Source organism: Rhamphochromis longiceps, linkage group LG17 (genome assembly GCF_057381845.1).
Source record: "Rhamphochromis longiceps isolate RC_006_pf linkage group LG17, R_longiceps_female_GT1.1, whole genome shotgun sequence".
Lineage (NCBI taxonomy): Eukaryota > Metazoa > Chordata > Actinopteri > Cichliformes > Cichlidae > Rhamphochromis > Rhamphochromis longiceps.
The window spans coordinates 21,636,090-21,651,169 of NC_140573.1; the positions used below are offsets into that span (position 1 = coordinate 21,636,090).

At 39.6% G+C, this 15,080-nt stretch overlaps 2 protein-coding genes across 3 annotated transcripts; both read left to right on the plus strand.

Annotated features, from left to right (window-relative positions):
• The first annotated feature begins 2,327 nt into the window (after nucleotides 1-2,327).
• Nucleotides 2,328-6,950, plus strand: LOC146649662 (interferon-induced very large GTPase 1-like). The gene has a single exon (XM_085387112.1). It carries the CDS (start codon nucleotides 2,328-2,330, stop codon nucleotides 6,891-6,893), a length of 4,566 nt encoding a protein of 1,521 aa, XP_085243238.1. The 3' UTR covers nucleotides 6,894-6,950.
• Nucleotides 6,951-8,050: 1,100 nt separating this feature from the next.
• Nucleotides 8,051-14,153, plus strand: LOC146649663 (uncharacterized). 2 transcript variants are annotated; one of them, XM_085387279.1, is made up of 6 exons: nucleotides 8,051-8,209; nucleotides 9,020-9,182; nucleotides 9,260-9,361; nucleotides 10,932-11,057; nucleotides 13,720-13,761; nucleotides 13,871-14,153. In XM_085387279.1, the coding sequence occupies exons 2-6, from the start codon at nucleotides 9,027-9,029 to the stop codon at nucleotides 13,967-13,969; spliced, it is 525 nt and encodes a 174-aa protein (XP_085243405.1). In that variant the 5' UTR covers nucleotides 8,051-8,209; nucleotides 9,020-9,026; the 3' UTR covers nucleotides 13,970-14,153. The 2 variants fall into 2 exon arrangements, with proteins under 2 accessions (XP_085243405.1, XP_085243406.1); XM_085387280.1 differs by having other exon boundaries at nucleotides 8,054-8,209; nucleotides 9,023-9,182.
• Nucleotides 14,154-15,080: the final 927 nt, after the last annotated feature.

The window sequence follows — 15,080 nt, forward strand, 5'->3', positions numbered from 1 at the left end:
AATGAACACCAAACTGCTCCTCTAAGTCTACTTATAGCAGTCTACTCTGATGAAAAGAAAGTACACTGTCAATTTTTTTGTTTTACAAATATAATAAAATCATCTGTTCCTTACCAGGTTCTGAAACACAACCTCAGGTGCACAACAAAACATGACAGACTACACAATGTCATCATTTATTTAACAGGAAAAAAAAGCCAAACTGCAGTAGCAGTGTGTTAAAAACTAAGTACACCATCGTCATCAACTGTGACCAAGTTTTGGCAATGTGCAGATCTGGAGCAGTGTGAGAAATGTGTGTTAATACAATCTTCCAAGGAGTGGACATAAATGTCGGACGTGAAATGATCAGAGAAACTGCAAAAGCATGAGAGCTCTTGACTCTACATGCCCCAGTTAGCATACTAAATGTTAACCGTCATGTCAGTAGAAAAGGACTGAACAAATACAGGTTCTTTGGAAGGTCTGCAGGAGAAAGTCTCTATTCTCTCTCTAAAAAAAAGTTTAGATTTGCAAAGCTTCATATGAACAAACCACAAAATATATCTGGAACAATGCACTTCGGACAGATGAGAACAGAGTGGAGATGTGTACCCATAATGCATAAAACCAAACTCAGCATATCACCGCAAACACCTCAAACCAACTGTCTGCACTGTGGTTGAGACGTGATGATTTTGCATCCACAGAAAACCTTACAGTCGCTGAGTCATCCAGGAAGTCTGTATACTAAAGAAGTCAAAAGATATTTTGAACTAAATGTCACACAACAAATCTACAACAGAAAGGCTGAAAAAGAAAAGAACAAATGTGTTGAAATTGTCCAGTGAAAGACCAGACCTCAACCCAACTGATATTCTGTGGTGGGAGTTTAAGAGAGCTGTGCAAAAATAAACGACCACAAATCTCAAAGAATTGAAGCAACGATGTGAAAGAGTGATCACTTCAAGTTATTGCTGCTAAAAGTGGTTCTGCAGTTTACTTAATCCTGGGGTGGACTGGTTTATCTTACGTAGTTTTTCACAAACTGCTTCATTTTGGTTCAGTCTTTGTTGAATACTGACAGGGAGCAACAAGTTACGATACATGTGTGAGATGTTTATCAATATGTTTTATTCTCTAATGCTCAAAATTTTATTTGTGAAGAAAGTAATTTCTAGCCATAACAGCTGAGGTTAAATAACAAGAATTTGATGAGATAAATTAAGTTTTCAGTTATCGAGTGGTTAACACTGTCATTTGAGAGCGAGAAAGACCTTGATTTCACAAAAAATCAAGAGCTTGTCATCATTTTGTTATAAAGGTCGGTGGCTCTACCTGCACGCTAAGTTAAAATATCTGTTTTTTAGAGCTACACTATGAATGAAGACATACAGTCAAAGAGTAATGACACTGCAGCACCAGCAGAAAACTCTATAATCAAGATTCAAGCGACATCTGAAGCCAATAAGAAGGGTAATATTTTCTATTTGAACTTTGATCATACACAATAGCAAAACATATACATATCTCACACACACACACACACACACACACACACACACACACATATATATATGCATTGCCTTTTATATATATATATATATATATCTATATATATATATATGTGGTCTAGTGGTTAGGATTCGGCGCTCTCACCGCCGCGGCCCGGGTTCGATTCCCGGTCAGGGAACCAAAGCAGCTGGATAGCGTAGTGGTTAGACTACACGCCTTTGGAACAGAGGATCGCAAGTTCGATTCCTGCCTGGGGTGTCTGTATCCAGTAAGGGTCCTAAGGCTAGACCCCCTATGCTAAGCGAGCCTACCGCAGACATGAGCGAGACAGGTAAATATGAAGGCATGCCGGCTCGGCCGTCGCCCGGATCAACAAGGTCCGCGTCAGGTGTTGAGGAACCAGGGCACCCTGACGAAAAGTGGGATGAGGGACCTATGGATATATATATATATATACACGTGTGTGTGTGTGTGTGTGTGTGTACAGAAATGTGCTGATTCCAACTTGCTTGGTTCTGCTTCATTGATATCCCGCAGGAACGTCAGATAATGACGCGAGTGAAAATGAAGAGGAGGTAGGAGAATAAACATTTCTATCAAATGATCGAAATGAATATTTGGTTTGTTCTTTAATGTGACAAGATATTTTAATTTCATTCTCACAGAAGAAGTCATGCCATCGACAATTTGAGACACTGCTCAGCAGACTTCATCTTCAAGACAAACTCCAACTCAAGTTTTCAGTAGAAGATTTTTTTCAAATACGCCCACCTATAAAACTGCACCACATCACATCTGAGAAAGATCTAGCTCAGATGTTTCTCTACAGACTGATGATGTTAGACTACAGGGCCAGATGTATTCTTGTAAGAACAGACAGTCTTGAGATGGCCTATTTAAATCCCACGGTGTCTGAAATCACTGAGACGGATGACGGTGATTTAGAGGCTTTATTGAGAACAAGCGTAGACACACATGAGAAAGAACAGACTCCTCTGCATCCAATGGATGTTCAGATGGCAGTATATCACTGCTCAGACAGCTTCCTTAAACAGATCATAATTGCAAAGCTCGCTCAGTGTCAGTATGCCTTACCTTTGCTTGTTCCTGACCCAGTATCAAAGGAGATTGTGTGTCCTTTGTGGACATTCAGACAAATAACAAAAAGCTGGAAGGTAACTCAAATCGAACCTGACTCACAAATTGTCACCATGAAGAACATCCCAGTCTACAAAGCTCAGACACCCTTGGTGTCATTTTTCCGCCTGGGTTCTTTGTCAGTGTCTAAATCTCAGCTGATGAACACTTTGCTCAACGATCGTCACAGCACCTTCTTCCACAGAAACTGCTTAGGAAGCATCAAGTCTCGCCATCTGATGGATGGTGTGGCAGAGATTGCCTGGTACTGTCCTGCTGGAAAACCCAATGATGCCTTCAATGACTGCATTGCCTTTTGTAATCTTCATGGTGATGCGCTGTCACTTCAAGAACAGTGTGAAATATTGATTGAAAAATCCTCCATCAATATTTTTCTTGTTGAAACTCTGCAGAAAAACAAAGAAAGTAGTTCTTTCATAGCAACTCTTTTTAAGTCCAAGAAGTCGCTCATTTGTGTCACTGTTGATGACTGCTATGATGTTAAGACAAAAAATGGAAAATACATTATCGGGCTCAAAGATAAAAACCAAGCGGATGTATCTGAACAGCTGAAAAAGATAATTAGAGAAGTTTTATCTTCTCCAGATGGTTCCAACTTGAAGCCATTTTTCCATCTTGAAACCATGGCTGAGCTCTCTGGAACCAGAGTGGATGAAAGTGACCCAGCCTGTCAAAGAGGGAAATCTGCTGCTTTGCAAATAATGAATCTGCTCACAAAAGACAACATGGATGTCTCGAAGATCAAAGATGAATTTCTTGCTGTTCAAGGGCAGCTCTGGTGTGACTGGTGCAAAATACACAAACAGCTGTTTCATCTTAGAGGAGAAATTGAAAAGGAGAGAAGTCAAAAGCAACAAGAACTGATGAGAATCCGTCAGAAACAATGTGCTGCTTCCTGCAGTAAACTGATGGAGCTGTTCATTGGAAGCCTCTCATCATTGCCACCAATAGACAAAGAATATTTCCTAAAATGGACTCAGATCTTAATAGATGCGCTCTCCACAAATTATCTTTCTTTGATTCTCAGAAGTTACAATACAACATGGTCTGAGGTCTTGGTTTTGAAAAGCAAACATGACAAATCAGATTTGCTATTGAGAAAACAGGCTGAGCTCGAAGGCATCTCCAAAAAACTGCAGTCTGCATCTTTTGGCTTGGAGCACATCTTCAGGGAAATGGGACAGCTCTATGAAGCCCATAGAGAAATACAGCAGGAGAGAAACAACACTGACTGGTCTAAATATCCTGAGCTGGCTGCACAGTTGATGATATCAGGATATCCAATGGAGCTGATGGATGGAGATGCAGGTCACGTGCCTTTAACGTGGATCTCCAGTCTTTTAGAGGAAGTCATCAAGAAACTGGGTGACCAGAGAGTTTTTGTGTTGTCAGTTTTAGGCCTACAAAGCAGTGGAAAATCAACAATGCTGAACACCATGTTTGGTTTGCAGTTTGCAGTAAGTGCTGGCAGGTGCACCAAAGGTGCCTTTATGCAACTGCTCAAAGTATCAGAGGAGATGCAGAAAGACTTTCAGACCGACTATGTTCTAGTGGTGGACACTGAAGGACTCTGTGCTCTTGAGTTGGAAGGTAATGCCACTCCTCACCATGACAATGAACTGGCAACATTTGTTGTTGGTCTGGGAAACTTGACATTGATCAACATCTTTGGAGAGAATCCATCTGAGATGCAGGACATTCTGCAGATTGTTGTTCAGGCTTTCATGAGGATGAAGAAAGTTCATCTTTCTCCCAGTTGTGTGTTTGTTCACCAGAATGTTACAGATGTGGCAGCAGCAGAGAAAAACATGGATGGAAAGAGACGCCTGCAGGAAAAACTGGACCAGATGACCAAGCTAGCAGCTGAAGAGGAGGTTTGCGATGCAGAGTGCTTCAGTGATGTCATTGAATTTGATGTGCAAAAAGATGTGAAATACTGTGCCCAGCTATGGGAGGGCAGTCCACCCATGGCTCCTCCAAATCCAGGTTACAGTGAGAGCATCCAAGAACTAAAGGACGTCATCCTGTCTAAAGCTTCAAAGTCTGCTGGAATCACACTCTCTCAGTTCAAGACCAAAGTTGAGGACCTGTGGAATGCCCTTCTGAATGAAAGCTTTGTTTTCAGTTTTAAAAACACACTTGAAATCGCAGTATACAGAAAACTTGAGGTTCAGTATGGGAACTGGACCTGGGCCCTTAGAAGCAAGATGTTGACCACTGAAGAACAGCTTCATAACAGAATTGAAAATGGTGATCTTGACAAGGTTGAGAAGAAGTATCTTTTGGAGGAAACAAGCAAAACATTTAAAGAAATTAGGAAAGCGATAAAAACATACTTTGAGAGTGACAAGGATAAAGAAATGTTGACTCAGTGGAGAGGACGATTTGAAATCAAAATCAGTGAGTTTTATGATGAGCAGGTGAGCAGATTAAAAACAAAACTTGATGGAGTTATCCTCCAGAAGAAAGCATGTAAACAGTTGGATGATGATAAGACAGGCTTTGAGAACAAGCTGCTACAGAAGAGCAAAGAGCTCGCTCAGCAACTGAAGGATAAAGTCAGAGATGAAGAAGAGCTTAACAAACAGTTCAACTCTGTTTGGAGCGGCTGGATTACTGAATTAACAGCAGATACTAAAACAGTTGTAGACATCAACTTGGAAGAAGATTATTGTACTATTCTTCAAGAACTCGGTTTTGAACTGGCTTTTGTAGATGAATCAAAAAGACGTGGGAGATACAAGAAAATATCTGAGATTGGTGATTATTCAGACTACCTGAAGACAAGTGGACCAAAATTTCTGGGGACTGTGGTAGATCTTTACAAAAAATATGCTTTCAGCAGTTCTTTCTCATTTAAAGAACAACAACAAATCAGATCGCTCATTGAAAAAGCTGAAAACGAGTCCCTTGGTGCACTGAAAAGTAAACCTGTAGTAACAAGAGGCTACACACCAACTTACTTGCATGAACTTGCCAAACATGTGAAAGATGAAGTCGAGAAATTTGTGTCAGAAAGGAAATTTGCTTTGAAGAAGGATTTTACAGTTGATCTCTTGCTGTATGTGTTCGACAGAGCAGAGACTTGGCTTCTCGAGTCCCATAAAAAATTCAAAATGAGGAATGATCCACTCACATATTTAGAAAGCAAGGAAGCACAGTTTTCCACAGTTTTTAGAAGCTTTTGCAAAGGAAACTCATCTGCTGTTGTCCTTGGAGAACTGATCTGTGAAAAGCTGAAAGCTTCCACTGTTGAGGCTCTCTACAACAGGACTGCCATTGATCTGGCTGACCAGATGAAGTGCAATTTCCCAGCATTCAGTGGCAACACTCTGGACTTGGAAAAACATATACTGAAGTCCCTCGCTGAGAAAGAAGTCTTTGATGATTTCATCACCTACATCAAGAACCCAAGGAAACATACAAAAGCTTTTATCGCAGCAGCAGTAGAGAAATACATCTTCAAAGATCACAAGGATGAAGCCATGAATTTACTTGAGAAAAACGTTCTTGACATCAACTCACTTGTTAGTCAAGCTTTATTTACTGCAACACATAAAGTCCAAACTCAGGGAGGAGAGGCAGACAGGTGGCTGAAGGAGTTTTCCAGTGCGCTAAATGATAAGCTTACTCTGGATCCCATTTGTTCTCAAAACTTCAGTGACATAAATGATTTTAACTTTCTGAAGGGAGAGATAGAGAAAGGATTTGCTGCCATCATTGTGCAGATGAGCACCATGTCACTGGAAAACTTGAAGGAATCCAGACTGAAGCCGGATGAAATCCTCACAGATCAGCTGTGTAAGCGTTGCTGGGTAAAGTGTCCATTCTGTTCCACTGTTTGTATCAACACTATTGAAGATCACAGTCCCGATGACCACAGCGTCCCTTTCCATCGACCTAATGGGATCCAAGGATGGCACTACAAAGGCACAGAGGAGTTGTGCATCACTTTCTGCACAACAAACGTTTCGAGCGAAGGCAGGTTTTACCCTCATCATGATTCAGAGGAAAGCATTCCTTATAAACAATACAGAACTGCTGGCTCAAAGTATGCCACATGGAGAATCACTCCCGATGGGTCGAGACTATCGTACTGGAAATGGTTTGTGTGCCGATTTCAAAACACACTGGAAGAGCACTATAATCTAAAATTCCAGGGCAGAGGAGAGATTCCTGATGACTGGAAAAAAATCTCTAAAGAGGAAGCCATTAAAAGCCTTGATGAAATGTACTGCTAACTCAAACAAACTGAAGCCCTGGGCTAAATTATCTTTTCTTTTCACCTCAAAAACCCACCTAATATCTGAATTAACCACTGAAAAATTTTGTTTTAGGATTAATCAAGATTCTTACAACTAACCGGTGACAGTTGGTCAGGGGGTTTGCAGCATAAACAAACGTTTGGCAGCCACATAAAGAAAATCACCTGCATTTAATAACTGTACACAGACCTTGTGTGTGTGTGTGTGTGTGTGTGTGTGTGTGTGTGTGTGTGTGTGTGTGTGTGTGTGTGTGTGTCAAATCAAGTCATTTAGTTTGATTAATATGTACAGATTTATCAGATATGTTGTCACAAATTATGTAACATTTAAAGGATGTAAAACTTTTTACACAAATAGTTTGAAACTACTGCCACTGAAAACCATATCAGATCCACAACATTGTTTTATTTTAATTTTTTAGTTTTAGATTCTATGTTTATGCTAAAGAACATTGGTCCCATATAAGATTTAGGATGGTGTTGTCTAGCTTATGCTAGAATCATATAAAACAGTTACTATATCCTCACTGTATGTAGTTAGTTAGACTTTTGTTTTATGCTGACAGTTTTCATATACATATAATTTTTTTTATTTGAAATTGTTTTAGACTTTTTAAATGTGATATGAATAAATGACATGTACATTATCTAAAAATGCTTAAAAAATAAACACTCTAAATTTTCTAAAAGTCTTTTTTTGTTTGTTTTTGTTCTGACGTACAGTCTGAACTTTGTGAATTTATATGCACAGAAGTGAGTATTTCAAAACTCCTATCAAGCCAAGTTTAATTAAAAGAGTAGTACTTAATAAAGTATGTTTATGCAAAAAATACATTTTCCAACTGATAACAATGAAAATACGTTTTAAAATTTGTGAAAGTGTTTATGTGTTACACATAGGAAGTAGCATAACTAACTTGCATAATCAGCTAATATTATGCCTAAAATACCCTAAAATTCATATTTTGCCTCTGATAAAAAGTTAAGTGTAAAGTTACACAGCCCAACAGGGTTAGATCCACTTCAAAGGAAGGAGCTAACAGAGGCTAACAGCAGCACCCCATACCAGTTGGTGGCGATAATCCACCATTTCCCTGTTTGCCAGCCACCAATAAAACGCACAAGAAGAAGAAAGACGCCGACGGCGCTGCGGCTCCTCCCGTTAGTCAGCGCTGACTTGCGGTTAGATTGGTCCGTTACCTCCGCCTCTGCTTCTCCTCCCCGGAGGCATGGTATCGCGGCAAAATTAAGCCTCGTTGACGCAGTTAGACAGCAGCAGAGACTCGTGAACAGGTGAGACTTAAAAAGCTTTATTTGTGCAAATCTATTTTTTCCTGCAGCTGACTGTTGCACTTTCTGCTACCTTTGCATTAACACCGGCTTCCATAGCTAATCGGTGTCTTTACCGCCAAGCCTTAGAAACTCCTGAAGACCTGTCACGAGGTCCATGGAGAAGTTATCCTCATGCGTACAGGCTCATCTAATCATCCGAAGAAAAATATGCCCGCATCTGAAGTACATGTACGGATTTTAATACGCCTCTTTCAAGACGCCATCTTTGTTTTGGTTCTGAAGCAGTGGCGTAGTTTTGTGAAAATAATAAAAATAGTCTCTGTGAATATACTTTATCCCGTATTGTTAGAAGAGTATTTGAGGATTAAAAACGCTGCTACGTGTTTGGATATGTCTTTTTGAGTTGTTCAAACATGGCATAGAATTTCAAAATAAACGGTTAGATGAGGGACTGAGGATGCTGTGAGTCTGTGGAAGCCTGTTAGTATGGAGGGCCAAACTCAGGAATAAATAAATAACGAAAATAAAGAACCGAAATATGATTGAAGAAACACATTACTTATTATTATTATTATTATTATTATTATTATTATTATTATTATTATTATTATTATTGTTGTTGTTGTTATTATTGTTACTTTTTCAGACTTATGGTCTAATTTTGCATGAATATCTTTGGTGATGGTTGGGACATCTTTAAAAGGTTACAGGTTAGAGTATAAAACTCATAACAAGTTTCTGTGCAGGTAAAGTTAATTTTGGTGTTATTTAATCAGGTACAAACACATTGCATGTTTTGTATGTACTCAGTAGAGCCATGCCATCCAATGTGGAGATCAAAGCCAAAGTGAGCGACCTGACACAGTTTGCCCAGAAGGCAGCTGAGCTCAGCCAATCGGAGGGGACGATCATCAGGCAGCATGACACTTTCTTCAGCTGCAGCCAAGGACGGCTGAAGCTGCGAGACTTCATGGTACAGAGAACAACCGATGAGGTTTAGAGAAGTTTAAAATACAAAAAATTACATTTTTGGTTTTTTTTGCTCCTTAGAACGGGTCAGGTCAGCTGATCTTCTACGAGCGTCCGGACACCGATGGACCCAAACTGTCTCGTTACTCCATCACCCCCACCAGTGACCCACAGAGCCTCCAGGTAAAGCACCAACATATGTAACTGTTAATGAAATTAGGTAGCGTAGGCCATGCCCCCAAACCAGAGAAATAACTTAAATCAAGATTTCTCTGTGAATGTGGATTTTGTTTTGTTTTTTTAATTTACACTCGGACCGGCGGCTGCCTGGGGTCTCTCCTCCTCCTTCCTCCCCTTTCTCTCATCCACCTGCTGGCCTCCACCACCATCTGAGGAAGCTCCGCCATAGCCACCACCAAACAACTGAGTTATTTTTACACACCGACCAGCATCTGGCCAATCCACCACCTTTCATTGTTTATACCGTTACAAAGAAGAAAAAAAGTCACCGGGCCACCGAGCAAATGCCCAGTATGCCGGATTGCCAGTCCAGCTATGGTCGTGCCATCAGTTAACCCTTCACGCGTGCCTAGGGTTGCCGACCCCTGCAGTAGACCAATAAAATTGATAAGTAGTGTATATATATGGTATATATTTTTACCGGTTGTTAAGAGACATAATGTTGTTTGTGCACTGTTCTGTAAAAAAACCATAAGCAACGTAATTTGTGTGTTACTGATACGTACGTATACTTAAGGCGCTGTTCGAGGAAAAAAAGCATTTGCAGTATGTATTTTTGTATGTTACCATCACGTTTATGTTACCTTACGGATGAAATTAAACGTTAAAAATCCTCACGTGTAATATTTCTGTGTAAATATCTCATATTACGAGTGAAACGCATACGGCTTAAAATCCAGTGTGGCCTGAACAAGTGCAAAATTGATTTTCTTTCTAAAATTACAGCATGCGGCTTTTAATCAGGTGCGCTCTGTAGTCCGGGATTTACGGTAATAATTGTTTTTGATAGTACAGCCAAAGTGTAGAATGAGAGGGTGTAGAGCTGTAGAGGGAGGTTAAAGTTGGGGCTACAGATGAAGCTAGGCATACAGCAAAGAAAGAGATGGCAAAGGCTCATACTGAGACTGAGGAAGAAGTAAAGGACTTTTATTACTGGCTAGGCAGACAAATCAAGGTGATAAGGATGTGCAGCAGGCTAGAGTGATTAAGGATAGAGATGACAACCACTAAAAAAAGAGTTGCTTAGATGAAAGGAGTACTTTGAGCAGCTAACATGGATGAAGTTTGTGTTTGGAGTTTTACAGTGAGTTTGGGGACGGGGACAATAACAAGCTGTTGAAAGACAGCTAGAGCTACTGAGGTAGTTAAGAAGGCTATTTAGAGCAGTGGTGGGAACTCCAGGCAGATGTCTTGCAGGTTTTAGATTTCACCCTGGGTCAACACACCTGAATCAAACAATTAGTTCAGTACCAGGCCTCTTCAAGACATGTTGGGGAGGTAATTTAGCCCCTTAAATCAGCTGGCCAGAGTGTGTGTAGCAACCCCTGGTGGGCTTTGAAGGTACCGCATATGAGAAGCTTTATAATCAGTATGTTTAAAAACAAAAAAGTTTAATTTTCAGATCTTTAATTTATTTTTGACACTGAGCTGAAAATTCAGCATCTTGTGTATTTGGATCTTTAAGTATATCTCAGTGGCAGTAATCTTAATAACAGTAAATATGTTTGTGCAGGTTGTCCTTTCAGAAGCCCTCGGGGTCAAAGGTGAAGTAAAGAAGGAGCGGCGGCTGTTTCTGATTGGTCAGACCAGAGTTCACCTGGACACGGTAGAAGGACTGGGTCACTACATGGAGCTGGAGGTCAGCAAACCTGTCACCTTTACCTCGAGCTATTGATCAGTGAATAATCAGAAAACCGGCTGAATATCTGCTAATATCAGAAACTTAAACTGTGTGAAATGTTGTGCAAAAAGCTTAAAAAGCTTCGATTTCACCAACAAAATGTGCTTAAAGATGACACGCTGTGACTTTAAATGCGGTTCCTGTTGGTTAATGTCAACACGTCAGCTACCCTCTCACATAATGAAGATGAAAAGAAATAAAGACCTGATGGTAGTGTAAAGTGTGCACACTTTATATGTATTAAAGTCAAAAACTAAATTCTGCTAAAACTTAGAACTCTGTCGCTTTTTTCATGGACTTGGGTTGAATTTAGAGCTGGGCGATATAAGTTTTTTTCATTTCAGGCGATAACGATATCTATCACGATATAAGCCAAATAACTATATTTGTAAGATTTAAATGTGCCGTTGCTCACAAGTAAAATGTGAAATAATCAGCAGCTTGTTTTTATTTAAATATTTATTTCCCATAATAAGTTCAACAGGGTAGATGTACTTAAGGAACATGAGAATTTTTCAGATAAATAAAGGCAAATATTGCAAACTACACAAAAGGCAGCCGCTAAAGCGTTTAAGTTTCAAAATAGAACAAACGAAACAGACTAAATTGTCAATTCCACTTAGAAACAAAATATTAATTCTAAAAATAAATCTTAGTTTGTTTTACAGAAGAACAGACAAAACTGACTAACTTTTGTCAATATCAAATAAACTGAGAACTAAAAGGAAATTCTCAATCTCTCCTTGTTGTATAGCTGAGCTTTTCAAACAGTTTTAACAGTTACTTTAGTCTGACAAAAGCCGAATGACGAATTAGCGCTTCCAGTCAGAGATTGAGCATGCACCGGTTTATTGTATTTCCAGACTTGCTTTCGGCACAATTTACAGTTTTTTGTCAGACTTGAAATAGCCGAAATACCTTCACACTACGGAACTTCTATGGCTCTTCCGTTTGACAATCTCTCCGGCATTGGAACCATCATCGGTTTTCTCTTCGGTAACCTTCAGTCACGCTCTCGGTTGATTTTTCTCTAGTCGGCACACTCATTTCCTCCATTACCCGGGCGGCACGGCGGCTGGCTGCTTCCCAAACAAATACACATGTGCGGCTTGGCACTTGTGCTGTACGTAACAAGTCACGTGACGTGACGCTGCGGCTGTGATTGGTTCGGCTCTGCGCTACTTAACCCTTTACAGCCGATCGGAGCGGGCACGCTCTGTTTTGCGTAACTATTTTTAAATCCCAGTAGCACTGCAACCACGTAAGCTAGCGCCAAAAATTTTTTTGCATATGAAACCGGAGGAGTTGTACTTACATCTTATGCCATCAACTTGTCCTCGGTCACGGTTTCCTTCCACATAAAGCTTTGCAAAAACTGCATAAAAAGCGCTTGCAGGAACAAAAACATAATATTCCAGAAACACGCTTTACCGATCCGATCAGCTGGTCATAACACTTCCTACGTTGGAATAGACGTCAGCGCGAACTTTTGCATTTCCGCCATTACCTGCCCGAAACCGGAAGTGACGTCATTTTCGCGGAAATGTAGTCTTTTTTACTATCAGGGCCTCAGGGCCTATACTCGTCTTTTTAAAAGTTATCTTTGACTTTATGACTTTCTGTGTCGTTTCTGGGATGCTTAGGACTCATATTGCACTGCTGGAAATAGTTTATTTTGATGCATGTGCTGCTTTTTTGCAAATTTTCAGTATAATATTTATTTTCGTTTTTCCTGCAGTGTATAAAAATTGGTGTATTTCAAAAATAAAACTATGAAGACACTCAAAATAAATTTCATGTGGTGGGAAACTATTTTGTGCAACTTTTTTGTATTTACAGTTTTGAGGGATAAGCCTCTTAAATTTCTCTAACTACAAATATATGTTAAAAAAGCAAAAACGATTTTCAATTTTTTTGTAGTTTATTGCACTTTTTTGCAATTTATGTAATTACTATGCACTTAATGAATACATATTATTAAAATCTGGGCTATAATGGTTGTATTGATGTATAGCAACTTGAAATGCTCCCAAAAATGGCTCCACAGCATGTAAAAATATGATATAAGCTCTGGCGGACTTGGTTCTATGGTAGGTCTTAAAGGGTTAATTTGGATTGGCTGTTCTTCTTTTCTTTTTTCTTTTTTTCTTTTTAAGAGGACAAGCGAGATGAGGTCTATCGCAATAGTTTAACTTTTCTATCGAGAAAAAGTTATTTCGCAGTACATATCGTTTATCGTTCTATCGCCCAGCTCTAGTTGAATTTATACAAAAATCTGAACACTGATGCAAACAGTTCGTTTGATAAGTTTAAGCTGGTGAGATTTGGTTAGGCAGGAGAACTGAGGAGCACTGGCTGGATCAGACCATTTCCAGCGGTGTCTGAACATATTTTAAACCCATCTTTGCTTCAGGGGGACAGAGTTCATGATCGTCAGCATTTATGAGATCGTGTTAGATTTATTTTTTATTTTTTTTAATAGCTGTCAGATCTCAATCTGAAGGGCTCTGAGAGGACAGGAAGTCCTCAGTGAGTTGGTGGTGAGTTCTGTGCTGAAATGGATCCAGAGCTCTGTAAGTGAAAACCTGCCCACTGAATAATCTGTTGTGTGTTTGTTCAGGTGGTGATGCGACCAGAGCAGACTGTGGCAGAGGGACAGCAGGTGGGGTTTAAACGGTTTATCTACCAACAGATGCAGCCCACAGTCTCACACTGTCTTTGGAAAAGACACATTTTTGTCTCCCTTTATTTAAATATTTATTTAATTTTAGGTTGCTGAGGATCTGATGGAGAAGCTTGGAGTTTCTAAGGAGAGTCTGGTGACCGGAGCTTACATGGACCTGCTGCTGAAGGAACACAAAGAGATATAAAACAAACACACACCTGAGTTTCAGCTGCAGTGGTGTGATTGTGGTAGACTGTGATCTGTTAGTTTCCGTGAAATGATTCATTAAAATTCATAATGTTTTTGTATGAAATCCTTTTTTAAACTATGATTTATGTTTTTGTTTTCTAAATAAATGGGCTCCTGTTCAAACAGAGCTGGTTAATGTATGAATGGGTGTGAACTAGTGAATTGTACAAAGTGCTCAGAGTAAAAAAAACAACAACAAAAAAACGCTATATACAAACCAGTCTGTTTACCATTTTACATTTAGCTTAAAGCTTTAGTTACTCATAGTTCTGTATATTGAGATTATTATGGAAAGTAAATGCTAAAAAAAAATCTGTATATAATAATCAAATTTGGCTTTTGTGTTGGAGAAAAATATACAAGAGTGGTCAGAAATTTACATCCAGTCATGGGTGTGAATGTCAGGAGAATTTGGTTTTTTTTAATGATTTCTTTGAACTTTTTCTATGGGGGAATGATTGTAGAGCATACATCTTTAATGACTTTAAAAACAAGATTTTCTTCAATCCACAAAGGCTCAAATACAGGGAGTGCAGAATTATTAGGCAAATGAGTATTTTGTCCACATCATCCTCTTCATGCATGTTGTCTTACTCCAAGCTGTATAGGCTCGAAAGCCTACTACCAATTAAGCATATTAGGTGATGTGCATCTCTGTAATGAGAAGGGGTGTGGTCTAATGACATCAACACCCTATATCAGGTGTGCATAATTATTAGGCAACTTCCTTTCCTTTGGCAAAATGGGTTAAAAGAAGGACAGGCTCAGAAAAGTCAAAAATAGTGAGATATCTTGCAGAGGGATGCAGCAGTCTCAAAATTGCAAAGCTTCTGAAGCGTGATCATCGAACAATCAAGCGTTTCATTCAAAATAGTCAACAGGGTCGCAAGAAGCGTGTGGAAAAACCAAGGCACAAAATAACTGCCCATGAACTGAGAAAAGTCAAGCGTGCAGCTGCCAAGATGCCACTTGCCACCAGTTTGGCCATATTTCAGAGCTGCAACATCACTGGAGTGCCCAAAAGCACAAGGTGTGCAATACTCAGAGACATGGCCAAGGTAAGAAAG

Coding starts and splice junctions, on each gene's coding strand:
- LOC146649662 (XM_085387112.1), top strand. CDS start 2,328: ATGATGTTAGACTACAGGGCCAGATGTATTCTTGTAAGAACAGACAGT.
- LOC146649663 (XM_085387279.1), top strand. CDS start 9,027: ATGCCATCCAATGTGGAGATCAAAGCCAAAGTGAGCGACCTGACACAG. Junction 9,183..9,259: donor TGAAGCTGCGAGACTTCATG/GTACAGAGAACA, acceptor TTTGCTCCTTAG/AACGGGTCAGGTCAGCTGAT. Junction 11,058..13,719: donor GTCACTACATGGAGCTGGAG/GTCAGCAAACCT, acceptor GTGTTTGTTCAG/GTGGTGATGCGACCAGAGCA.